At 40.0% G+C, this 27,505-nt stretch overlaps 1 protein-coding gene across 10 annotated transcripts in view; it reads left to right on the top strand.

Annotated features, from left to right (window-relative positions):
• Positions 1–27,505, top strand: part of CERS3 (ceramide synthase 3) — a 121,263-nt gene that overhangs the window by 62,649 nt on the left and 31,109 nt on the right. For all 10 annotated transcript variants that reach the window (XM_077869652.1, XM_077869654.1, XM_077869651.1 and 7 more), the window contains 3 exons: positions 2,339–2,431; positions 5,958–6,086; positions 10,230–10,336. In XM_077869652.1, coding sequence (XP_077725778.1) covers positions 2,339–2,431; positions 5,958–6,086; positions 10,230–10,336 — 329 coding nt within the window. The remainder of the gene's footprint in view (positions 1–2,338; positions 2,432–5,957; positions 6,087–10,229; positions 10,337–27,505) is intronic.

The following is a 27,505-nucleotide window of genomic DNA, read 5'->3' on the forward strand; positions in this document are numbered from 1 at the left end:
CAAATAATACAGCATCCTTTATCTCTAACCCAGGAGTCTCATATCTTCAGTCAGCACCCATGAAACTGTGGCAAGCTCTCTTGCAAGTGGGGTAAAATCTCAGAGCCTTTACAGATCTGGATATATTCTATTTTCATGTCTTCTAGTTTGTTGGTGCCTTTATCAGCAGTGTCTAAATTGCTGTTAAATACATCTTTTGTGTTCTAAATTTTAGTTACTATGTTTGTCACTTCTCAAATTTTCATTTAGCTCTTTTTTTTAATGGATTCCAGTTCTCTACTGAAATTTTCCACATTTTAACCAAGTACTTAAAGTTATTTTAAAGTCCAATTCTGATGAATCCAATGTCTTCGTCATCTATGCATCTATTGTCTTATTCTTGTCTCCTTATTCTTGATAACTTTTGATTGAATAATAGATATTGTATTTAAAAAATTATAGTTGTTCAGGATAATATTATCTTTCTCTTGAGAAGATTTACTTTCACTTCTATTAGTTAGAGTAGGAACAGATCACCTTCATTTTATATGTGATTGAGCTGATTCAACGTGGATTCTAGTCTTTTTTAGGGCAGATGTATTTACAACTTACTCATATTCCTAGGGTGTTTTCCTAGTGGTTTTAATAAAAGATCACAGTGTTTACCAGGACTCTTTTTCTTTGGCTAGCCCTGAGTACCAGTTTGCATCCTAGCACCATGAAATTGCCAAAAATCCTATTTAATTTCTTCCACTTCTTAGTCTCTGGACTCCATACTGTTTATAAATTGGCAAATGCTGACTAATGCTATACACAGGTGTGGTTTTCTTTGGATTTATCCCTCTTAGGGTCTGTAGAACTTCTTGGATTAAGGATTCACTAGAAATAAAGGATTCATTTTTAATGCATTTTTCTCTTTGAAATCTTAGCTTCACAGGTTCTGGATGTCTTAATTGCTCTTTGATGCTTTCACAGAGATATTTTTATGCATTTTACTCAGATCCTTTTTTAGATGTTCTCACTAGGAGAGTTAGTCTCATACATAGTTGTTTGACATAGAAGAAAGCAAAAACTCTGTCTCATCATTTTATGGCCTTATAGAGGATGATCAGTTGACCAGAAAATTATTCCTTTTAATGTGTTAGCTTCAGTATTAAAGAATTAAAGACGGTTAGACCATAAGGTATTTAGGCATTATGTAGGCCAAACTCCAATCTTATTCTTCTACCTCCAACTTACTCTGAACTACTCATGTATATCAGTTATCTGTTGATACATAACAAATCATCCCTAATGCAGTGCCTTAACACAATAACCATTTATTTGCTCATGATTTGGGTTAACAAATTGGACTGGGCCCAGCTGAGTAGTTCTTTCTGCCCCATGTGGTGTTAAGTGAGTTCATGCATGCATTTTTAGTTCATTGTTAGGCTGGCTAGGGGAATGGCTTAAGTCTCTGCCCTCATTCATATTATTGGCAGTGGGCACCTTGATTCTCTACTTTGTTCTTATCAGCAAGATAGCTCAGGTTTCTTACCTAGTGCTTATGAAGTATCTACTTGCATCCTGTTTTCTTATGCTGTCTTGACCAAATCCCATGATCATGTAGGAGAAGCCTATACCAGTACTTGGAAATCAGAAGGTGAAATTCACTGGAGGCATGAATATTTTATCACTGCCCCATTTGAGAATAGGCCAATTCTGATTATTAACTGTCACCAGTAGAGAAGTTAAGACATCAGATTTTTAGTAGCATTCAAGAAACATAAAACAAGGTAAACTGTGGGAACAGTAGAACAGACTTGCCAATATTCTTAAGTAATGATTTTTTAATTTGTTTTCCCTAATTTAACTTTCAGTCAACTAAAACAAGGCAATTACACCTATTGTAGTTTTATTAACTTTTAAACAAAATATTTAACTTGACTTCAGAATTCTTGTCTACTCCTTCAAAAATAAAATGCCCTGAAATATTATCTTTGATTCCTTCTCAGAAGTTAAAATCTTTTTTTAAAGTTTTATTTATTTATTTTAGAGAGGAAGAAAGAGAAAAAGAGAGAGGAGGGGCAGAGGGAGAGGGAGAACTTAAATGTACTCTGTGATAAGCATGGAGCCTGACACAGGGCTCAATCTTATGACCCTGAAATCAGGGCCCTGAAATCATGACCTGAACTGAAACTAAGAATTGGACACTTAATCAACTGTCCCACCCAGGTGCCCCAGAGAAGTTGAAATCTTAAATCATCATCATATTGGGGAATTCTTTGGAACATAAATAGGTATAAACAATAGTTTAATACCTTTAAATGAGTCATTTATATGGTGATACTAAAGTAATGAATACTCTTATTTTCCTTAGCCCTTGCTGCCGTCCCAGTACTGGTACTACATTTTGGAGATGAGTTTTTATTGGTCTCTGATATTTAGCCTTGGCTCTGATGTCAAGAGGAAGGTAAGTATCTTTTTTTTTTTAAAAAGATTTTATTTGAGAGAGAGAGAGAGAGAGAGAGTGAGATTGTGAGAGAGCAAGCAGTGTGGCAGGGTACAGAGGGAGAGGGAGAGAGAATCTTAAGCAGACTGCACTGAACACAGAGGCAGATGTGGGGCTCAGTCTCAGGACCCTGAGAACATGACCTGAGCCAAAACCAAGAGTCTGAAACCAAGAGTCAGATGCTTAACCAACTGCTCCACCCAGGCACCCTAAAGTAAGTACCTTATTTACAAAACTACTTTATCTACTTTTTCAAAAAATTTCACCTCCCTACCTCAAATCCTAATCTTTAAATTGTATTTTTATGTGTGGCTAGTTTCAATTCATAGCCTTTTTGCATTTTATAGCACATAGAATGGTGCAAATCTTGCTCATGCTTTTGTGCCTCGATATGTATTTGCAATAAAACCTTATTGACACTTTAACTTGGAAACTCTACTTATATGCAGTAAGAAGAAAAATTTCCTTTATATGATCTGTTTCTTTCTTTAGCTTGGGACATTTGATGTTCTTCAGTACAGGTGCTAGTAGTTTTAATTCTGCAGCCACATCTTTTAGTTGATTACAAACCTTAGGTAATTCTTTGAAATATTCAAAGATTTTGAATGCATGTTGTCCTTAATTCATCCAAGGCCTTTATGAGGAAACTTTGCTTTAGGCACACTTAGCTTTGCTTTAGATGCAGGGAAATTGAGCCACAGGCATGCTAAGAGGGGTATCCTCTGAGTTAAAGTGAGGCATTTAAGAACTGTTTGCTGATACAGAAAACCATATATTAGATTCTCAATGCAATCACAAGATTTCATCATATATGTTTGCAACACAGATCAAATGATAAATATACTTGGCATATACCTCATATGCTATAAAAGTTAGTTAGTGGCAAAATTTGTGTGATAAAGTTAAGTTGAATATTAAGGAGATATTAAGGAGAGAAGACCAAGCTGGCTCAATATTAAGGAGATAAGACCAAGCTGTCTTGATGAAGTGATGTTTGAGTACATGATGGTGCGCCCTATTCATCACTAAGAGGCTGAATCGATTGCAGTCAATGGGAGATTTTTTTTTTAATTTTTAATTTATTTTTGATAGTCACACACACATACAGAGAGAGAGAGAGAGAGAGAGAGGCAGAGACATAGGCAGAGGGAGAAGCAGGCTCCATGCACCGGGAACCCGACGTGGGATTTGATCCCGGGTCTCCAGTATCGTGCCCTGAGCCAAAGGCAGGCGTTAAACCGCTGCGCCACCCAGGGATCCCCATCAATGGGAGATTTTAAAAGAAAACTTATAGAATGTAAGTATAAGAACATTATGAAAAAAAACTGGTAGAAATAACATCCTTTTCCATAAAACTCAGTAATAACTGTCATTAACTTTAGTCTAGGCTAAGAATACATAAAAATTTAATTGTTTGAGCCATTTTCTCAAGGGAGAAAATGGAAAATAATCACTTTTTAGAAGGTCTTCATAGATACACTAAGGTGAGTTGCTGCTATAATGATCCTGTCTTTCTCCTACCTCTGATTCTTCAGTAGTTGGTTTCTCTTATTATATACAGGTGCATTGGGTAACCTAGTAAAAATTAAATGTAAATATATGTCACATATTTTGTAAATACGTATCTTTGAAGACATAAAACTATTGGAAGGTGGGTAAAGCACAGGCGCTGGAGTCGGAATGCCTGGGTTTGAATCCCTGGCTTCACCACTCACTAACATCTCAAGCTAGCTGGCTAACCTCCCTCAACTTGATTTCCTCATCTGTAAAATGGAGCTAAAAATAGTTTCTGTCTCCTCTGGTTCTTGTGAGGATTAAGCAAGTTAACCCATACAAAGCACTCCCTGGCATGCAGTAAGTGCTCAATAAGTTAGGCTATTAAGTAGTATCATGTTTGCTCTTACTTTAGCTGCAAGGAAGCTGAAATCTTTAAGTTATTTTTAAACATCTTTATTGAGGTGTCTGTATACTGTACAATCTAGTCATCTAAAGTGTGTAATTGGGACGCCTGGGTGGTTCAGCCCAGGCAGGTTTAGCGCCTGCCTTTGGCTCAGGACGTGATCCTGGAGTCCGAGGATGAGTCCCACATAGGGCTCCCTGCGTGGAGCCTGCTTCTCCCTCTGCCTATGTCTTCGCCTCTCTCTCTCTCTCTCTCTCTCTCTCTGTCTGTCTCTCATGAATAAATAAATAAATAATCTTTAAAAATAAAGTGTGTAATTCAGTGGTTTTGAATATATCCACAGAGTTGTGCAATCATCACCACAGTCAATTTTGGAACCTTTTATCACCCCCCCCCCAAAAGAAATCCTGTACCTTTTTTGCAGTCAATCCCCATTTTTTCTAACTTCCCTGCCCTGGGTAACCACTAATCTACTTTCCATCTTTATGGATTTGCCTCTTCTGTATATTTCATATAAATTGAATCATATTATACGGGTTTTTTTCTGGTATTTTCACTTAATATAATGTTTTCAAGGTTCATTCATGTGAAAGCATGTATCAATACTTCATTCCTTTTTATTGCTAAGTAATTGTCCATTCAATGGATATACTGCATTTTATTTATCTATTTATCACATGATGGCTATTTGGGATGTATTTTTTTTCTCTCTTAGGAATGATGCTATATGACCGTTCATATACAAGTTTTTACATGGACTTATTTTTATTTTTCTCGTTTAATTGCTGAGCTATATGATAATTCTATATTTAACCTTTTGGCCAGCTGCCAAAGTAGCTGCACCATTTTACATTCCTACCAGTAATATATAAACATTCCAATTTTTCCATGTCCTTACTAACACTTGTTATTGTTCATCATCTTCATTATAGCTATCCTAGTGGGGATGAAATGGTATCTCATGATGGTTTTGATTTACATTTTCCTGATGACTAATGAGGCTGAGTGTCTTTTCATGTACTTGTTGGCCGTTTGCATATTTTCTTTGCAGAACACCTTTAAGTTTTTATACTCGATTGTGGTAGCTTTCTTTAGCCTAGAGTTGATAATCTACTTATTCCACTTTCATTCATTACTTGTTTTATATACAGTAACTCTTATTTTAATGGTTATGTAATTTTATTATAGTGTATATGTGTCTTTTTTCCTTTTTGGAATTGGAGGATAAAGGAAGAATGTAAATATACATAGGAATGGATGGGTATGTATATGGGGTATATGCCCATGTGCACTCATGTGTACATATATCCTGTGTGGGATAGTAGAAAGAAGAGCAGATGTTAGGACTTAGATGACAGCTATTCAATACTGTCTTGAAGTTAAGTGACTTCATCAGTGAGGATAATATGTGTTAGTTCCCTTGCAAGGACTGTGTTTAGAATTAAAGTGAAAGCATTTTACAAATTTCAAAACATTCAGATGTAAGTTACCAGTTTTTTAAAAATATTATTATTATTGTTAGCTTTTCCAGTGATTAAGAAATAAGTGCATTTGTTTAATAGCTTCCATTTTCCTCTCGTTATGTAGGATTTTCTAGCTCATGTCATCCATCACCTGGCTGCTATTAGTCTGATGAGCTTCTCTTGGTGTGCTAATTATATTCGCAGTGGGACCCTCGTGATGATTGTGCATGATGTGGCTGACATTTGGCTGGAGGTAAACGTTTGCTATTAAAAAGTAATAACAATACCATGTCCTGGGTTTCTGTGACTTTTTTCAGAAAGAATTGTCAGTGAGTGATTTAGCAAGGCCTCTCTGTCCCAAAAATACTCAGAGTCGGAGAATGTCTCTAGGCCCTCAGATCCTTCAAACTTAGAGAAATGACAACTTTTAGTTTTTATTTTCCAGTCTTCTCCATGGTACTCGAGAGATGTTAACCCATGGGATTCCATCTGCAAAAGTTGCATGCAGATACTAGCTCAGGAAGTAAGATATTTGAGGAAAGAATGAACTCTAATCTATTAAAAGGAAAACATGGAGTGGTGGCATTATGGATTCTTAATGTTGAATGGTACCATATATTTACTTAAGCCAAAGCCGAATACCCACTGGATGCTTGTACTGCCCCACACTGATGCTCCTCCAGCTTTAAGGAAGGAGAGCTGGTGTTTAGTTAGATGACATTTATTTTCTAAGGAACAAATGCTTTGGAGCAGGGGACATTAATACAAGAGTCTTCCTAGTCCCAAGCCACCCAAAATATGAGAAACAAAGACAAATTAGGATTGTTTTCTCTATGTGTTTCTGTTAGGTATTGGTTCCTGTTTGCCATGAGGCAGTGATCCAACAATCCTCTTATCTGCCAGCTCTCCTGCTATACTTAGGGTCACATTTCCCAAAACCCATTATTTTGTACTTTAAACACCTCCATTCATAAAGAAGTTGAAGAAAATGATGCTAATCCATTTCATGTTCAGGATTGCCTCTTGAAGGGCTGATAGTTGAATATAAGTTGATATGGAAGAAATTAACTTTGATAGACTCTTGTTCTTCTAGATCAGGATTCACCAAACTTTTGGGTGAAGGGCCAGATAGTAAATCTAGCTTTGTGAGCAACATAGGATCTCTTGCCATATATTCCTCTTTTCTGATTGTTTTTTTTTTTTTTCTATTCTCATGCCCCTTTAAAAATGTGAAACCCATCCTTAAGAGGTAACTAGCTTTAGCCCATAGACTGGACTGTAGCTTGATAAACCCTGTTCTAGATGTTACCATAAGTCATTTGAAGGCATTTCAAAGCAACTGGCTACTGTTAAAATATCAGATGTGTAGAGAATTTTGTGTCTTCTGTGTAATTGCAATTAGACATGTAAATCCCATTCTAAAGGTTAGGATTATTCAGGCAGCAAATGGTTTAGCAAAAGAAGGATTGTGCCAGTTTTCCCATGTGTTGCTGTCTGAATGTAGCCATATCTATTATAATTACCTCCTCCTCTGATCATTTCTCAGTAATCCTGCCAGTAAATTAAGACTTAAGGCCATGACTTAAGAATTTTATGCTACTCTGTGGCTTCTAACCCCTCTAGCCTTCGGTGTGTGTCCACTATAAAAACAGCTTTGTTGTGTTGTTAAAAGGGAGTTAGATGTGGGGACTGGGATAAGCACTGGGTCGTCCCTCCCCACTCTTCCCCCACCCTATCATTGACACACTCCAGTTCCCTAGGTGACGTGGACAAATCACTTAATGCTTTCTTTTCTGTCCTCAGCTGAAATATGAGAAGTCCTATCTACCCCTTTGGCTATTTTGTGAAGTTTAGCTCATTACTGTTTGATTGAAAATGTTCTGAGCTTTTTAGGTGAAAAAAAAAAACAAAAAAAAAAACAGGAGGGAAATGAAATGCCAGACTCAGAGGTCCCTTCATGGACACACTATAAGAACAACCTTGCGTTGTTAATGATCATGAATCATTCCTGATTCACAAGCCATGATCTAACCTGAGGTTCAGTGAGCAAGGCCAGTACCTTCCACCAACTTGGAAAAAGCAACATTATGTCGTGGCCCAGGGACTATGTCTGATATCCTCCAGGGGTGCCTATTCCACAGATTCCTTGAGTAGTTGGTTTTAGTGATTGTCTTCTTGGGCAAGTTCTCATTGAACCCACACATGACACAACTTTTGCCTCTGTTCAGACCCTCCTAAAGATGGTGACTATTAATCTTTCATATTCCTCAAGACAGTTGCTGGGTCATTTTTTTAGCTTTTTATTTGCAAAGAAAAACAGGCTCAATATCCACAACTTCTACTGGGAAGGAAACTCTGCCTTCTTCATGCATCTCCCCCCCGCCCTTTTTTTTAAATAATAAATTTATTTTTTATTTGTGTTCAATTTGCCAACATACAGAATAACACCCAGTGCTCATCCCGTCAAGTGCCCCCCTCAGTGCCCATCACCCATTCACCCCCACCCCCTGCCCTCCTCCCCTTCCACCACCCCTAGTTCGTTTCCCAGACTTAGGAGTCTTCATGTTCTGTCTCCCTTTCTGATATTTCCCACACATTTCTTCTCCCTTCCCTTATATTCCCTTTCACTATTATATTCCCCAAATGAATGAGACCATAAAATGTTTGTCCTTCTCCGATTGACTTATTTCACTTAGCATAATACCCTCCAGTTCCATCCACGTTGAAGCAAACGGTGGGTATTTGTTGTTTCTAGTGGCTGAGGAATATTCCATTGTATACATAGACCACATCTTCTTTATCCATTCATCTTTCGATGGACACTGAGGCTCCTTCCACAGTTTGGCTATTGTGGACATTGCTGCTATAAACATCGGGGTGCAGGTGTCCCGGTGTTTCACTGCATCTGTATCTTTGGGGTAAATCCCCAGCAGTGCAATTGCTGGGTTGTAGAGCAGGTCTATTTTTAACTCTTTGAGGAACCTCCACACAGTTTTCCAGAGTGGCTGCACCAGTTCACATTCCCACCAACAGTGTAAGAGGGTTCCCTTTTCTCTGCATCCTCTCCAACATTTGTGGTTTCCTGCCTTGTTAATTTTCCCCATTCTCACTGTTCATGCATCTTCCTGATCCTCTAGTTTTCCACATGTTCAAGTTTGGATGTAGGACCCAACACTCAAACAGTATCCTGACTCATGCTTAGCAAAGGAGCAGGGTGACTGATATCCATCCTTGCACAGTCCAGAATCTGCTCTGTGTGTATTCACACCAAGCAATGCTACTTTGTCCTCACAAGAGAGTGCACACTCTCTTCCTGCCTATGCTCATCTCTAGCTAAACACACTCGCCTGGCCTCTGACTCTCAACTCCCACTCCATTCCAGTCATGCTGAACTTCTGGCCTGTCTCCCCATACCCATCTCCCACCCACTTGGCAGCATTTGAGGCTGTTTCTTTCTGGCCCCCTGCCACTCCACAATCTGATCATATTCTTATCCCATGGTAAATGTGGCAAAGTATGGAAGATGCAATGTAAACCCTTCCTGAAGTGTAAATATGCTGCCTCTCTTGTTTTAGAGTGGCTTTGAGCTTCTGGACCAATTTTAGTCCTGAAACCACCCAGTCCTGAGCCATGCTTCTGGAAGGATGAGTTACACTCAGCAACTCCTACTCACCTCCCACCACCCCTAAGTTCAGACACTTTCCCACTCAGTGTTGGGCTCCACTAGATAATGCAAGAGAGAATTCTCAGCAATTAACCATCTAATACCACATTAAACACTTTCTTAATTCCTTTTATTCAATACAGATTATATGGGCAGTGTAGACTAGCATAAAGTAAATGGGGAAAAATCGAGTGCTTGAAACTTTATTTCAACCAGGACAGGGTCCCATGAGTGGCCTCCTCACTCTGCCCCTTCTGCCAGCTGCCTTGATTGCAACCTGCCCAGCCCAACCCAGGACTTCACTCATATCTCAACCTTTCTCCAATCCAGCTCTCCAATCAGTTAAGAAAGATGGAGAAAATAAATAAGTGCCCCAATAAAATGCATGCTAACATTCATTTGTGCTAACTTATAGTGCTGTGAAGGACAGCAGTAACATTACAGTCATTTTTAACATACCTTTTTAAAAAGTTCTATTACAGAAAATTTCAAACATATGACAAAGAGAAGTGCGTAAGAGACCCAGTGGGCCCATCCTCCAGCTTGAACAATTGTCAGGATAGCCAGTCTCATTTCATCAATTTCTTCATTCACTCCTCCCTACCACCCCCTACACACAGACCATTTTGAACCAAATCTCAGACATCATATAATTTCATTTATAAATATTTAATTTAAGAAGTTTATTCTAATATCATCGAATCTGAATGTGATTGCTTTCTTTGTTTTTAGTCTGCTAAGATGTTTTCTTATGCCGGATGGAAGCAAACCTGTAACACCCTGTTTTTCATCTTCTCTACCATATTTTTCATCAGCCGCCTCATTATCTTTCCCTTCTGGTGAGTAGACAAGGGGCTGTGCCATGCGTTTGGTCACTGCGCTGAGGTGGCCTTGGTACGTCATTGAAGTCAGAGAGTTGCCCTCTCTTTCTTACATTGATATGCAGTTGTTTGTGCCAAGTTCAGTTGGAGAAAATAACAAGAGAGGGCCATTTTTATGAATAATTTAAATAAAACCTTCCAATATGGAAAAGGCTTATGATAAAAGGAGATGGAAAATGTGTAACCCAGTGGGTAAGCAACAACTCTTACTCTATGTCTTGTTTCATGAATGTGGATCTTTATTTGTGATTAACAACTTTTCCAGTTATTAATTGAAATGTCATTGGCCAGTCATCAGCTCTTTGAAAGAAAGGCATGTTCTATGTTAAAAATACAGTAATTGTAGCCACCATTAATTGAATGCCAGACACTGGATTGTATATCTTTGTATATCTTGGCTCCGGTCTATAACAACTAATCACAAAGATAGGTGTTATCATTCCTCCTTCACAGATGAGGAAACTGATACTGATTTCATTTTCCATCGTCATGCATCTAGACGATGGTCTGGATATCCTTTTAATATTGGTAGGCTCTTAATCAGCCTGTTGATTTCATTTAGCCAAGGGCTGACAATGAAGAACCTATATTTTGTCTCCTCTGACAGTCATCCCTTTGGCAAACATAATTTTCCATGTGTTGATTAACTGGATGAAGTGTGAGGAAGTCTTTGGTTTTTTTGGAAGAAAGAACTTATAACGAACCATTATCTGGGGCTGGTCTAAGAGTTTCAGATCCTCTCAATAGAAAAGTAGTGTTGGTATTGCTAAAGATCCTGAGTCTCAGGGGAAAAAGATAAAGACCCAGTTTCCAGACCTGACTCCTAGTGAGTGGACGGCACCCTTGACTATGCCCCCAGGGAAATTTGATCAGAGAAGTCCGTGGATGCTGCCCTTCCGATGGAAGCCAGCTACATCTTTCAACCAAGACCGATGTCTTCTTTAGACATTTGCTGGAGAGGAGCAGCAGAGTGTGATGATTAAGTTCATGGATGCAAGTCAAGCCTAGATCAAATCCTGACACTAGACTTAACTACCTGTATAATCTTGGACATGCTGGATCATCACCCTGTGTCTCAGTTTCCTCATCTGTAAAATGAAAATAATTGTTGTCACAAGGCTTAAATGAAGCAATACATAGGAAATAGTTCAGAAGAGTGTCTGGAACAGAGTAAGGACTCAGCAAATGCCAGCTACATTTATTAAAGTTATTAATAAGTCTCCAAGAATTTGAAGTTTAATCTAGAATCAAATCTGAGACACGGTTAAAATACTCTCCTTGGTTGATGAATCACATTACCCCCACTTTTGCTCTTTTTGAGCAAATTTGTTTATTAAAATATAATAGTAATTATTGATAGAATAAGTATTGACATTCAGGTAATAGTTGAGTTGTGGTTTTTCAGTGTGACTTTTATGATGCTATGAATCCAGCATTTGCCAATTGACAACCTCTTATATTCCAAAAGCACTGTGTGTTCTGATTATCTGTTGCTACATTATAAACCATCTGAAAACTTAATGGCTTAAGATAGTGTTGAACAAAGTTTTTTTTTTAATAAAGAGCTATAGGATAGCTATTTTCAGCTTTAAGGGCTACATATGGTATCTGTCACCTATTATTCTTTTCTTTGTTTTGTTTCTTTTACAACCCTTTAAAAATGTACCAAACCCAGCTGAGTTCCCAGGCTGTAGAAAAACTGATTGCAGGCCAGATTTTATCACCAGGCCTTTTTGCAGACCTCTCTCTTAAAACAACAACATTTATTGATTATTATTATTATGGCTTATGGTTGTGGGAGTTGACTGGTCTCAGCAAGATGATGGTTTTCACATAGGGTCTCTGATGTGGTTAGTCAGATGTGGCCAGAGTTGAAATATTCTTGAATACTTCCTCACTCCACATATAAAATCAACTACTTGATGCTGATTGTTGGTTGAGTCCTTAGCTGGGCCTGTCAGCTGGATTACCTACATGTGGCCTCACCTCCCCATAGTACGGCAGCTGGATTGCAAGGGTGAGCAGCTCATAAGAGAGCTAGGCAGATGCTGTGTCTCCTTTTATAACTCACCTGCAGAAGTCACATCATGCCACTTCCAACCTCATTTTCTTCATTGGATCCAGGTGACTAAGGCTAGCTCGTAGTTGAGGGAAGCAAAATAGACTCCATTTCTCCACAGGAGTAGTTTCAAAGAATTCATGGGCAGGTTTTAAAAACATACACCATGGAAGCTCTCAGTCCAGGGAGCTCTCTGAGAAGCTTCACAGTTTTGCTGCTGTGGTTGGCTTTTGATTTAGCAATGGAGGCTGTTAACCTCAGACATTCCCATGATGTCTTAAATCAACAAGCAAGCTTACTCTTGCCCAGAAAGCAACCAAACATCGTTGGGGTTGAGTGATTGTGGGGGTGATGTGTTACTTTCCCACACACCCTCGGCTCTAAAAATCCTAGATTTAAGAAGGCATTCTCTTGCCAGCATTTCTGGATTTCAAGAAGAATGAGTTGCATGCATTTGGCACTTTCTTGATCTTGATACTTCACTGAATTCACCAGCCCACTGCAGAGGGCAGCCAATACCACTGTATGCTGTCCTCGGGGAGTTGGATTGCAAATAAACCAGTATTAACAGACTTGACTGTAAAAAATTTTTTTGCTGGTAAAAATTTTTCTGTGCTGACGTTGACTAGTCTTCATTGTTTGGAAGGTTGAGGAAAGTCTCACCAAGCTATTGGAAGTTTGAGAGATTGATTCTTCATGGTTTTTGAAAGAATCCGTTGCAGTGTATTACCCTGGCTTAAATAGTGTTCCCATCTGCTTGACTGTTACACAGTCATCTCGTGGTGTCATAGAGGAAAAGTCAGTTCCTCGTTAGCCTGACTCCAACCATCTGTCTAAAATGTGAAAGCATAGATTCATTTTTCAAGGATATTTTGTTAGTTCAGTTTTGGGGAGAATTTACTACGGACCAAACAATATGCAGATGATAGACCTATTTCAAGATTCAGACATTTTTGAGGTGCCAGGGGAGGCAGCTAGTCATCCTCGCAACTGCTTTTGTTGAGCATTTTGTGGTAAGATGAAGGGTCGAGTAGGGAGAACAATGACCCATCTGAAATTTATCTGGAAACTTTGAGAGAAGGAATCAGAAGCAGTACATTACTCTGGCCTTTCCCTTTCTTTTACATTCCCTTCATTTTCCCAAGTCTCAAGCATATTTGCTTTTCTCTGATGAGTTTCTTTTGTGTTGATACAACTGTGTCCCCTCTTCTCTCCTTCTGCTTTTTTCAGGAATCTTATTTAGCCAATTCTCAATCAGTGTCAGCAAGTGGCAATTGCATGTTTTGTTTTGTTTTTTATAACACCGTTTCTCTCAACATCAGGCAGGAATTCCAATTGGCCTTGTCCAAATTACTTTCATCTACTTGCTAGTTACCTAATTTGTTTGCATTTTTATCCAAAAGCATTTAAATCTCAGGGCTTATATATTTTTTTACACAGTATTCCCAACTGTTGTTTTTAAAATAATGACTTCTATTCTTTTGAGTTATTGGATGTATCTATTTGAATATTACTTCCAGGAAATCACTAGGCTAAAGACCTTCTGAGCTCAAGTAGACAGGTAGACACCTCCCCTGACCCTTCACAATTTCCTCCATAAGCAACAAGGACAGTTAACAATTTAGTGCAGGCTGATCGGCTGAAAGAAAGGAGCACTCTGTCTCAACTGAAGCTTACAGGTGGTGGTGCTGGTTCACTGCTTCATTTCTTGAACTCACTGCAGCCAGATGTTGTGAGGAATACACCAGATGAATGAGACATAGTTCCTACCCTGCAGAAGGAGTGCATAAGGGCAGTAGAAGAGACCTTTGTATCAACCACCTTACCTATGTATTTGAAGATTATTAATACTGACCTGTGTTTTGGATGTTCAAAAAAAAATGTCCAACTGTGAATAATATTCAAATAAGGAACTTCCTTACCTCCAAGGGTATATATGCTGGTGGTAACTTTATATTCCCCACCACTGGTTCATTGGATTTCACTTTCGATAATTTGACTCTCACTAGCATAGAAAAACAGTACCCTGGGAAGCCTCAGGTGAGAAGGAATTCTGTGGATGATGTGACCATGTAACTATTTGGAATGGCTATCAAAGAGAGAGCAGTTTTAATAAAAGACAAGACAAACCTAGAAGCATACAAGCAGTACTCTTAGCTGGCACTCATCAGAGAGGAACAAGAGTAGGGACACAAAGGACCTTTCATCCTCATAAGGCCTGGAGCCTGGGTTCTGAATAAGTCAAGGGCAGAGCATGGGTGCAGTGGTGCCATGTGGGCTTCCATGCCCTTATGGGACTGTGCAGTGCCCTTGGCACAGTCACCAGAAGAGTGGAAGTCACTCGTGAGAGTGACTCTGTTGAAGCTGGGACCACTCCCTTGAGCCACCACTGCAGATGTGTATCTCAGAACTAGACTTTCCAGTTACACGCCTTTCAAAGGAGACAATGAATTTCATTGCCTGTGTTTGTTCAATGTCTCATTCAACAGTGTGCCCTCACAGGAGCACCTTCCTGGACCCCACCTGCTCGGCTCTTCTGCTGTTCATAAATGTATAAAGGACAGGTCCAACGATCACTCTTCTTCAAATCATAATGCTTTAGGATAAGGGAACTTACACAAATTTTAGCCCAACCCTTTTATTCATTTATTTATTTGGAAATAATTTCAAATGTATAGGATAATTTCACATATATTACAAAGAACTTGAATTTTTCCCTTTACCCAGATTTACTAGTTAGTATTGTGCCCTGTTTGCTTTCTCGTTCCTGTTCTCCTTCCCTTCTCTCTCATTCCTTTCACTCTATCTCAACATACACACATTCGCATGCACACACGCATACACACATATGCAGATATGTATCTACATGTTTTTTCTGAATCATTTGGAAGTTGCAAACATCATGTCCTTTTAGCCTTAAGTTCTTCAGTGCATATTTCCTAAGAACAAGGAGACTCTTTTGCAGAATCACAGTATTTTTGTCAATTTCTGGAAATGTAGTAATCTATCACCCGTGTTTCAGTTCTGTCCATTGTTATGCTAACACCTTTATTGCTTTTTTTCCCTCCTACTGGATCACATTTTGCCTTCAGTTGTCATTCACCTAGGGCAGTTCCTTACCCCTTCTGTGTCCCATGTCATCAGCACTGTTGAAGCATTTAGACTCCCTATTTATGTTCCAAGTAAGAAGTTGAGATATTTCCAGGGTCACACAGCTAGTTAAGAAACAACTAAGACTAGAAACTAAGACTAAGACTATAAACATTTGAAACACAGAACAGATATGTTTCAAATTAAATTACTAAATCAGACGACTAAAAGCAGGCATAATTTGCCTTCCCTAAATTTATGAAATATTCAACTACACAGTCACTTTGAAATATAAGACATCCCTGAAGTATAAAGTAGGCAATTACTCACCAGTAGAGCCAGTATTTGTAATCCTGAAAAGGCTTAATGCTCATACCTGCAATTAACGAGAGAAAAGGACCTTCAAATTCCAGTTTTCATTAGGAAAATAGAACTTTTGGTGGCTGCCTTATCTTAAGCCCAGCAAAACTAACTACTGTTTATACCGACCGTGTGATTTTTCAAACCATTGCAAGTCCAGTGATTGCGAGAGTGAATATGGGAAAGCAAACTAAAGAGGGAAGAGGCCGAAGTTTGCAATGCAGGGCCTGGTCCTAGTGCATCCGTTTGGATGAAAGGCCAGTGGACGGAGCAGAGTGGCTCCAGGAATTCAGAAGCACAGCAGTCTCTGAGCATCCTCTGTGAAGGAAGAACCCCATGTTGCCCAGAAAGTAAACCTGTGTTTGTGTGCATCTGTGCATGTAGCTACGCACGTGACACACATGTGTTTGGGACAAAATTGACAGGGACAGATGTGTTCATTTTTCCTCTTCCTATTCTTTTAGCAAAGAAGAATGATCCCCTCTGTCCTCCCACACAGAACATTCTGGGCAGTACAGGGTCTCCACTTCTCCAGAGCTCCTCTCCCTCTGCTGCGTGACTTCCCCCTCCTTTCGCTAAGCAGAAACTCCAGGTAGCTCAGCCCCAGGCCCCTCTGGGTGTTGCTCTCGCTGTCATGTTAATGTAAGCCCCTCTGCAGTAGGAAGGGGTGGGTGGAAAAGTTGTCATCAGACCTCTTGTTATTACAACTACCATTTTTTTCCAGTGCTTTCTGTATGCGAAGCTCTTTCCACCTGTCAACTCGTTTAACCCTCGCAACAGTTTGATGAGGTGGTGTTTTCATTTTACAGAAGAAACGGATGCCCAGAGAGGTTATGTCACTTGCTGCAGACCACAGGGGAGCCATGACCCTAATCTAGCAGGCTCCAGAGCCCATGCCTTGACTCTCTCTGTGGTAGCTCGGCTCTCCTTGGAGGCATTTGCATTTTAATGGTGATCTCTTCCATTTTTAGGATTCTACAGTTTACAAAGCTGGTGGTATGTCCTTCTGGAGCCTTCCCAGTCACAGAGGCAGGGTGACTTCCACCCTGTCCAAGGACCTGGAGGCTTAATGACGTGTGTAGGTTACAAGGCAAGAAAAGTGGCCTCAGACCAGGACCTAGGTCAGGTATATCACTCCCCTTTCCAAAACCAGCAAAGCTTCCCAATGCAATGACTTGCAAAGCCAACAGGAGATGCCTCCATTCATCTCTGTACCCACATCTTACACCGCCCCTCCCTGCCAATCCTCTCCTATAAGCTACACTGCTTTTCTCTTAGCTCTTGATTTTCCACATGCCTCCCACCTCATACATGTGGTCTCTTCCAACCAGAACCCTCTTTGCTGTGTCTTCCCGTGAACTGGAAAAATAGGGAAATCTCAGTTCAGGTAAAACTCTGCATAACCCACCCCCTTGTTTTTTGTTTTTTGTTTTATCTTTCCATGAATCACAATGAGTTAATTACGTGTTTAGGTCACTATTCACATTCTCTGGTAGAATATGCAAAGGAGAATCTTTCAAATATTTCCCTTGCTACCTTTGACATTGACAAATTCCTAATAGGGGACCTAGTAGGAAGTAAGGCTCTGGAACAGGTGAAGGGAGGCCATAGGCATGAAGATGTCATGGCTGCTGCCTTGGGAAAGCCTGCCAACAAGTAAAGAGTGAACTTGTAGGGAGTGCCTGGGTGGTTCAGTGGTTGAGCATCTGCCTTGGGCTCAGGGCATAATCCTGGGGTCCTGGGATCAAGTCCCGCATCCAGCTTTTCACAGGGAGCCTGCTTCCCCTCTGCCTATATCTCTGCCTCTCTCTGTGTGTCTCTCATGAATAAATAAATAATATCTTTTTTAAAAAAAAGAATGAACTTGTAGGAGCAACTATTACCACAAGGCAGGTTGAATCCAGCCAAACGCTCTCAAGGAGTTGGTATTGAGGGCAGGGTAGGGGGCATGAGAGGAATGCTATACATTCAGAGGTGCTCAGAATAGCATGGAGATTTTTGTTGGAAAGGTGCCCATGCTTTGATGAGTGAAGAGAATTTTAACTGAAAAGAAGAAGGGTACTATAGACTGAGAGAGTACAGAATAAGGCACACAAGTGCCCCTGAGAATCCAGCAAATCAGAATGGCAGAGGCTTTTATGTACATTAAATCCCTGTGAATGCAGGCACAAGAATATGAGCCTTACTACTTCAGGGATTTGGGTCAATTTTATTCATCACTATATTCCTGGCTCCTATGAAGTGCCCAGTAGCACTTGGGTAGGCCTTCAATGAACCTTTATTGAATGAATAAGGTATATAATCATTGCTCCCACTTTACAATTGGGAAAATGCACAGAGAAATGGATCAAGGTTATATAGAACCAGGCTTTTAAGTGGGAGAGCCAATATATTGGCTTTCTCTTGGGAGAGCCAAGAAAATACGGGAAAATCGATTTTATAATGGTGTAGGTGAGAAAGGCCCTTTAAAGCATAACATAGAGGCTACCTAGAAAGACAGAAACTGATAAATTTGGTCACAAAAATATTTTAGAAATTGGTTTGCCAAAAAAAATCATTAACAAGGTTGAAAGAATCAGACTACATGGTGATATTTAATATCACCAATAATGTTGTTATGCTTGATATGTAAATAGCATTTATGAATCAATAGAAAAAGTAAACATCCCAGTAGAAAAATAGATATCATAAAGAAGCAGTTCACAAAAGTATAAAGAAAAATAACCAAGTAAAATATATATATATGAAAATATATATATATATATATATGAACATATATATTTACTTCACAAGAAATAAAAATGTAAATATAAACAGCATGATGTTCTTTTAGATAGAGGTTGACAAAGTACAATGTTGGTCAAAATCTAAGGAAGCTGGTACTCTAATACACTAGGTATAAAATAATAAATTGGTATGGTCTTGCTAAAAAGCAGTTCAGCAATGTATTCTAAATGTAAAGTGAGTATACTTTTTGATTAAGGATTTCAGCTATTCTAAGAAAATATCAAAAATCAAATGTCTTTACAATCTTATAGCATTCTCTATAACATAATAAAAATTTGGAAACCAATATCTATCAATAAGGGATTAAATACATTATGATATCCATAAACAAATTTCCTATTACATAGGATGGCATATAGGGGTTGGCCAACTCTGGCTCACAGGCCAAATCCAGCCCACTGACTATTTTTGTTTATAAAGTTTTACTGGCACACATCCACATCCACTAACGTATTTCTACGGCTGCTTTCACAAGATGGTGGCAGAGTATTTGCAACAGAAACCAAATGGCCCAGAGGCCTGAAATATTTATTATCCATTCCTTTACAAAAATGTTTGCTGATCCCTGATACATAGATACATTCATCAACATGGAAAGCTCTCTGTATCATATTAAGTCATAAAAGCAGGGTAGAAAATCACATGCACAGTGTGTCTCTGTTCTACAAAATCATGTGGTAACAGGGAACGAGCAAAAAAAAAAAAAAAAAGGGAAAAGGACCTTAAAGACTTAAAGAATGTATTTTTAGGAGGGATGACTTCAGTTATTTTTACCAAAACATACTGAGTTACATGTGAGTTGTGAGACTTTAGGTGATTTTTACTTAACTTCTTTGTATTTTTCCATAACTCCAAAGTGTCTAAAGGTGATTTGCATAAGTAAAATAGATAAGTGGTTACTATTTCTGTTTTATAGAGATGTTATAAATTCTTATAATTTTGGACAGTAGTTTGGCAAAGTCTTAACAGTTTTTAATACACACCTTGAATTTATATACTCAAGTGCACTTTGAGAGCTTGTTTGGAGGTTCTAGCAGGGGAGCGCAGCTACTCGTATACCCTTGACCGAAGAACGGTCCTCCTCTATCGGGGATGGTCGTCCTCTTCGACCGAGCGCGCAGCTTCGGGAGGGACGCACATGGAGCGGTGAGGGAGGAAGGGGACACCCGCCTAGCCAGCCAGATCAGCCGAATCAACCCTGGCGATCAATGGGGTGACAGATGTCGCAGCCAGATCGCCCTCACATCCCTCAAGTGCACTTTGAAACAGTCCTTTCATATTTTGGAATCTGCATTTCTAAAGAAATAGCCTGGGGGAGGGGCAAGATGGTGGAAGAGTAGGGTCCCCAAGTCACCTGTCCCCACCAAATTACCTAGATAACCTTCAAATCATCCTGAAAATCTACGAATTCGGCCTGAGATTTAAAGAGAGAACAGCTGGAATGCTACAGGGAGAAGAGTTCACGCTTCTATCAAGGTAGGAAGACGGGGGATAAAAAGAAATAAAGAAACAAAAGGCCTCCAAGGGGGAGGGGCCCCGCGAGGAGCCGGGCTGAGGCCGGGGCGAGTGTCCCCAGGACAGGAGAGCCCCGTCCCGGAGGAGCAGGAGCTGCACCGACCTTCCCGGGCGGAAAGGGGCTCCAGGGAGTTGGAGCAGGACCCAGGAGGGCGGGGATGCCCTCAGGCTTCCTGGGACACTAACAGACACCTGCACCCGGGAGAGTGCGCCGAGCTCCCTAAGGGCTGCAGCGCGCACCGCAGGACCCGCAGCAGCTGGAGGGGCTCGGGCGGCGGCTCCGCGGAGGGGGCTGCGCAGCGGGGAGCGTGAATCCAACAGCGCAGGCCCCGGAGCACAGGGCGCCGGGAAACAGCCCAGGATCCGGCCTCCCCCGGGACAAGCAGAGGCCGGGAGGGCCCAGGACAGCAAGGACGCTCCTGCCCCAGCTGAGCAGATCAGCGGCCCCGCCCCGGGGCCTCCAGGCCCTGCAGACGGAGAGCTCCGGAATTACTGCGGGGGCTGACTCCAGGGCTCCAGAGCTGGCCCCGCCACTACAGTTGTTCCTCCTGGGGCCTCGCAGGGTAAACACCCACCCCACCCCACCCCCGGCTGAGCCCTGCACCAGGCAGGGGGCAGAGCAGCTCCCCCAAGTGCTAACACCTGAAAATCAGCAAAACAGGCCCCTCCCCCAGAAGACCAGCTAAACGGACAAGTTCCAGGGGAAGTCAAGGGACTTAAAGTATACAGAATCAGAAGATACTCCCCCGGGTTTTTGTTTGTTTGTTTGTTTGTTTGTTTGTTTTTTTGTTTTTTTTTATTTCTGATTGCTTCCCCCACCCTTTTTTCCCTTTCTTTCTTTTTCTTTCTCTTTTTCTTCTCTTTTTTCTTTTTTTCTTCCTTTTTTCTTTTTTCTTTTTCTCTTTTCTTTCCTTCTTTCTCTCCTCTCTTTTTCTCCTTTTCCCAATACAACTTGTTTTTGGCTACTCTGCACTGAGCAAAGTGACTAGAAGGAAAACCTCACCTCAAAAGAAAGAATCAGAAACAGTCCTCTCTCCCACAGAGTTACAAAATCTGGATTACAATTCAATGTCAGAAAACCAATTCAGAAGCACTATTATACAGCTACTGGTGGCTCTAGAAAAAAGCATAAAGGACTCAAGAGACTTCATGACTGCAGAATTTAGATCCAATCAGGCAGAAATTAAAAATCAATTGAATGAGATGCAATCCAAACTAGAAGTCCTAACGACGAGGGTTAACAAGATGGAAGAACGAGTGAGTGACATAGAAGACAAGTTGATGGCAAAGAGGGAAACTGAGGAAAAAAGAGACAAACAATTAAAAGACCATGAAGATAGATTAAGGGAAATAAACGACAGCCTGAGGAAGAAAAACCTACGTTTAATTGGGGTTCCTGAGGGCGCCGAAAGGGACAGAGGTCCAGAATATGTATTTGAACAAATCATACCTGAAAACTTTCCTAATCTGGGAAGGGAAACAGGCATTCAGATCCAGGAAATAGAGAGATCCCCCCCTAAAATCAATAAAAACCGTTCAACACCTCGACATTTAGTAGTTAAGCTTGCAAATTCCAAAGATAAAGAGAAGATCCTTAAAGCAGCAAGAGACAAGAAATCCCTGATTTTTTATGGGGAGGAGTATTAGGGTAACAGCAGACCTCTCCACAGAGACCTGGCAGGCCAGAAAGGGCTGGCAGGATATATTCAGGGTCCTAAATGAGAAGAACATGCAACCAAGAATACTTTATCCAGCAAGGCTCTCATTCAAAATGGAAGGAGAGAAAAAAAGCTTCCAAGACAGGCAGGAACTGAAAGAATATGTGACCTCCAAATCAGCTCTGCAAGAAATTTTAAGGGGGACTCTTAAAATTCCTCTTTAAGAAGAAGTTCAGTGGAACAATCCACAAAAACAAGGACTGAATAGATATCATGATGACAGTAAACTCATATCTTTCAATAGTAACTCTGAACGTGAACGGGCTTAATGACCCCATCAAAAGGCGCAGGGTTTCAGGCTGGATAAAAAAGCAGGACCCATCGCTGTCTACAAGAGACACATTTTAGACAAAAGGACACCTACAGCCTGAAAATAAAAGGTTGGAGAACCATTTGCCATTCAAATGGTCCTCAAAAGAAAGCAGGGGTAGCCATCCTTATATCAGATAAACTAAAATTTACCCCGAAGACTGTAGTGAGAGATGAAGAGGGACACTATATCATACTTAAAGGATCTATCCAACAAGAGGACTTAACAATCCTCAATATATATGCCCCGAAGGTGGGAGCTGCCAAATATATAAACCAATTAATAACCAAAGTGAAGAAATACTTAGGTAATAATACACTTATACTTGGTGACTTCAATCTAGCTCTTTCTATACTCGATAGGACTTCTAAGCACAACATCTCCAAAGAAATGAGAGCTTTAAATGATACACTGGACCAGAAGGATTTCACAGATATCTATAGAACTTTACATCCAAACTCAACTGAATACACATTCTTCTCAAGTGCACATGGAACTTCCTCCAGAATAGACCACATACTGGGTCACAAATCGGGTCTGAACCGATACCAAAAGATTGGGATCATCCCCTGCATATTCTCAGACCATAATGCCTTGAAATTAGAACTAAATCACAACAAGAAGTTTGGAAGGACCTCAAACACGTGGAGGTTAAGGACCATCCTGCTAAAAGATGAAAGGGTCAACCAGGAAATTAAGGAAGAATTAAAAAGATTCATGGAAACTAATGAGAATGAAGATACAACCGTTCAAAATCTTTGGGATGCAGCAAAAGCAGTCCTAAGGTGGAAATACATCGCAATACAAGCATCCATTCAAAAACTGGAAAGAACTCAAATACAAAAGCTAACCTTACACGTAAAGGAGCTAGAGAAAAAACAGCAAATAGATCCTACACCCAGGAGAAGAAGAGAGTTAATAAAGATTCAAGCAGAACTCAATGAAATCGAGACCAGAAGAACTGTGGAACAGATCAACAGAACCAGGAGTTTGTTCTTTGAAAGAATTAATAAGATAGATAAACCGTTAGCCAGCCTTATTAAAAAGAAGAGAGAGAAGACTCAAATTAATAAAATCATGAATGAAAAAGGAGAGATCACTACCAACACCAAGGAAATACAAACAATTTTAAAAACATATTATGAACAGCTATACGCAAATAAATTAGGCAATCTAGAAGAAATGGATGCATTCCTGGAAAGCCACAAACTACCAAAACTGGAACAGGAAGAAATAGAAAACCTGAACAGGCCAATAACCAGGAAGGAAATTGAAGCAGTCATCAAAAACCTCCCAAGACACAAAAGTCCAGGGCCAGATGGCTTCCCAGGGGAATTCTATCAAACTTTTAAAGAAGAAACCATACCTATTCTACTAAAGCTGTTTGGAAAGATAGAAAGAGATGGAGTACTTCCAAATTCATTCTATGAGGCCAGCATCACCTTAATTCCAAAACCAGACAAAGACCCCACCAAAAAGGAGAATTACAGACCAATATCCCTGATGAACATGGATGCAAAAATTCTCAACAAGATACTAGCCAGTAGGATCCAACAGTACATTAAGAAAATTATTCACCATGACCAAGTAGGATTTATCCCCGGGACACAAGACTGGTTCAACACTCGTAAAACAATCAATGTGATTCATCATATCAGCAAGAGAAAAACCAAGAACCATATGATCCTCTCATTAGATGCAGAGAAAGCATTTGACAAAATACAGCATCCATTCCTGGTCAAAACTCTTCAGAGTGTAGGGACAGAGGGAACATTCCTCAGCATCTCTAAAGCCATCTACGAAAAGCCCACAGCAAATATAATTCTCAATGGGGAAGCACTGGGAGCCTTTCCCCTAAGATCAGGAACAAGACAGGGATGTCCACTCTCACCACTGCTATTCAACATAGTACTGGAAGTCCTAGCCTCAGCAATCAGACAACAAAAAGACATTAAAGGCATTCAAATTGGCAAAGAAGAAGTCAAACTCTCCCTCTTCGCTGATGACATGATACTCTACATAGAAAACCCAAAAACCTCCACCCCAAGATTGCTAGAATTCATACAGCAGTTTGGTAGCGTGACAGGATACAAAACCAATGCCCAGAAATCAGTGGCATTTCTATACACTAACAATGAGACTGAAGAAAGAGAAATTAAGGAGTCAATCCCATTTACAATTGCACCCAAAAGCATAAGATACCTAGGAATAAACCTAGCCAAAGAGGTAAAGGATCTATACCCTAAAAATTACAGAACACTTCTGAAAGAAATTGAGGAAGACATGAAGAGATGGAAAAATATTCCATGCTCATGGATTGGCATAATTAATATTTTGAAAATGTCAATGTTACCCAAGGCAATTTACACGTTTAATGCAATCCCTATCAAAATACCATGGACTCTCTTCAGAGAGAACAAATTATTTTAAGATTTGTGTGGAATCAGAAAAGACCCCGAATAGCCAGGGGAATTTTAAAAAAGAAAACCATATCTGGGGGCATCACAATGCCAGATTTCAGGTTGTACTACAAAGCTGTGGTCATCAAGACAGTGTGGTACTGGCACAAAAACAGACACATATATCATTGGAACAGAATAGAGAACCCAGAAGTGGACCCTGAACTTTATGGTCAACTAATATTCGATAAAGGAGGAAAGACTATCCATTGGAAGAAAGACAGTCTCTTCAATAAATGGTGCTGGGAAAATTGGACATCCACATGCAGAAGAATGACACTAGACCACTATCTTGCACCATACACAAAGATAAACTCAAAATGGATGAAAGATCTAAATGTGAGATAAGATTCCATCAAAATCCTAGAGAACACAGGCAACACCCTTTTTGAACTCAGCCACAGTAACTTCTTGCAAGATACATCCACGAAGGCAAAAGAAACAAAAGCAAAAATGAACTATTGGGACTTCATCAAGATAAGAAGCTTTTGCACAGCAAAGGATACAGTCAACAAAACTCAAAGACAACCTACAGAATGGGAGAAGATATTTGCAAATGACATATCAGATAAAGGGCTAGTTTCCAAGATCTATTAAAAAACTTCTAAACTCAACACCAAAGAAACAAACAATCCAATCATGAAATGGGCAAAAGACATGAAGAGAAATCTCACAGAGGAAGACATAGACATGGCCAACATGCACATGAGAAAATGCTCCGCATCACTTGCCATCAGGGAAATACAAATCAAAACCGCAATGAGATACCACCTCACACCAGTGAGAATGGGGAAAATTAACAAGGCAGGAAACCACAAATGTTGGAGAGGATGCGGAGAAAAGGGAACCCTATTACACTGTTGGTGGGAATGTGAACTGGTGCAGCCACTCTGGAAAACTGTGTGGAGGTTCCTCAAAGAGTTAAAAATAGACCTGCCCTACGACCCAGCAATTGCACTGTTGGTGATTTACCCCAAAGATACAGATGCAATGAAACGCTGGGACACCTGCACCCCGATGTTTCTAGCAGCAATGTCCACAATAGCCAAACTGTGGAAGGAGCCTCGGTGTCCATCGAAAGATGAATGGATAAAGAAGATGTGGTTTATGTATACAATGGAATATTCCTCAGCCATTAGAAACGACAAATACCCACCATTTGCTTCAACGTGGATGGAACTGGAGGGTATTATGCTGAATGAAGTAAGTCAGTCGGAGAAGGACAAACAGTGTATGTTCTCATTCATTTGGGGAATATAAATAATAGTGAAAGGGAATATAAGGGAAGGGAGAAGAAACATGTGGAAATATCAGAAAGGGAGACAGAACATAAAGACTCCTAACTCTGGGAAACGAACTAGGGGTGGTGGAAGGGGAGGAGGGCGGGGGGTGGGGGTGAATGGGTGACGGGCACTGAGGGGGGCACTTGACGGGATGAGCACTGGGTGTTATTCTGTATGTTGGTAAATTGAACACCAATAAAAAATAAAGTTATTAAATAAATAAAATAAAATAAATATGTTTGAAAAAAAATAAAGAAAGAAATAGCCTTCCATTTGGGCAAGACTACATACACTGAGGTGTTCAAGCAGTTTAATATGTTTTAGATTCCAAGCTAAGTGGAGCTGAACATAAAAACCCCACAAGTGCTATTTTGACTACAGTGGCAGACATCTTGGCAGGTCAACTGCAAGTACAGGTGAGGATGGGGAAGAGCCACCATCCTTACATGTTGCTGGTGGGAATACAAAGCAGCCACTCTGGAGTGCAGCTTGTCAGTTTCTTAAAGCTAAATGTATCTTTACGGTATGAGACCCAACCATTCCACCCCTGTGTATTTGCCCTTGAGAAATAAAAAATTATGGTAACAGAAAACCTGTATGTGAATATTTATAGCAATCCTGTTCATAATTGTAATTGTGAAAAACGGAAGACAATGGGAATGCTCTACAAAGGGTGAATACATCCATAGAGTGAGCTACTACTCAGTAATAAAGAGGACAAGTCTATTGGTTTCCGCAATAACTTGGAGGACTCTTAAAGGCACTGTGTTGCATGAAAGAAGGCAGTCTCCGAAGCTGACACACTGTATGACCCCATTTATATGACCTTCTTGAAAACACAAAATAAAATAGCAGATGAGGGTTTGCCAAGTTCTAGGCATGGGGGAAAGAGTAGAACTCTAAAGGAAGAGCAAGGAGTTTTGTTTTTGTTTTTGTCTTTGAGATGATGGAATATCATGCATCCATATATCCTGGATGGATCCCAACTATGGTGGTGGTTACACAGACCTCTGCATGTATTATAGTTCATAGAACACCAAAAAAGAGTTTTACTACATGTTCATGTAAAAAATAAAATTAAATACTCATAAAAAAAAACTGGAAGATAATACACAAAATCCCAATATAATTTGTGTAGACTGGTGGTATTCTGGGCGATGCTATTTCTTTTTCTTATTTTTTCTATTTTGTGTGAATACATTATTTTTTATAAGTAGAATAATATAGTTACAAGCAAACCAATCCAGGAACTCCAAGATCATGGTAGTATATGAAGTTTGGGAAGGGCAACAGATACACCCTTCATACTGCAGTATTATCTGAAGGCACTGTGCATTCTGGGTAATCAAGGCAGCTCAAATGATGTCCATGAGTTTGTTCATGAAATCAATAAAGCACGCAGTTCACTTTGGAAAGTGGAAGTAATAATAGAATTTTTGCTTCCTTACTTTTATTGGCAAATTTACTTTTGTGAAATTCCCCATTTGCTGCCCACTACACAAGGTTGTGTCATAAGGGCAATTATAACCCCGTGTAAACATGCATT

Source organism: Canis aureus, chromosome 2 (assembly GCF_053574225.1).
Source record: "Canis aureus isolate CA01 chromosome 2, VMU_Caureus_v.1.0, whole genome shotgun sequence".
Lineage (NCBI taxonomy): Eukaryota > Metazoa > Chordata > Mammalia > Carnivora > Canidae > Canis > Canis aureus.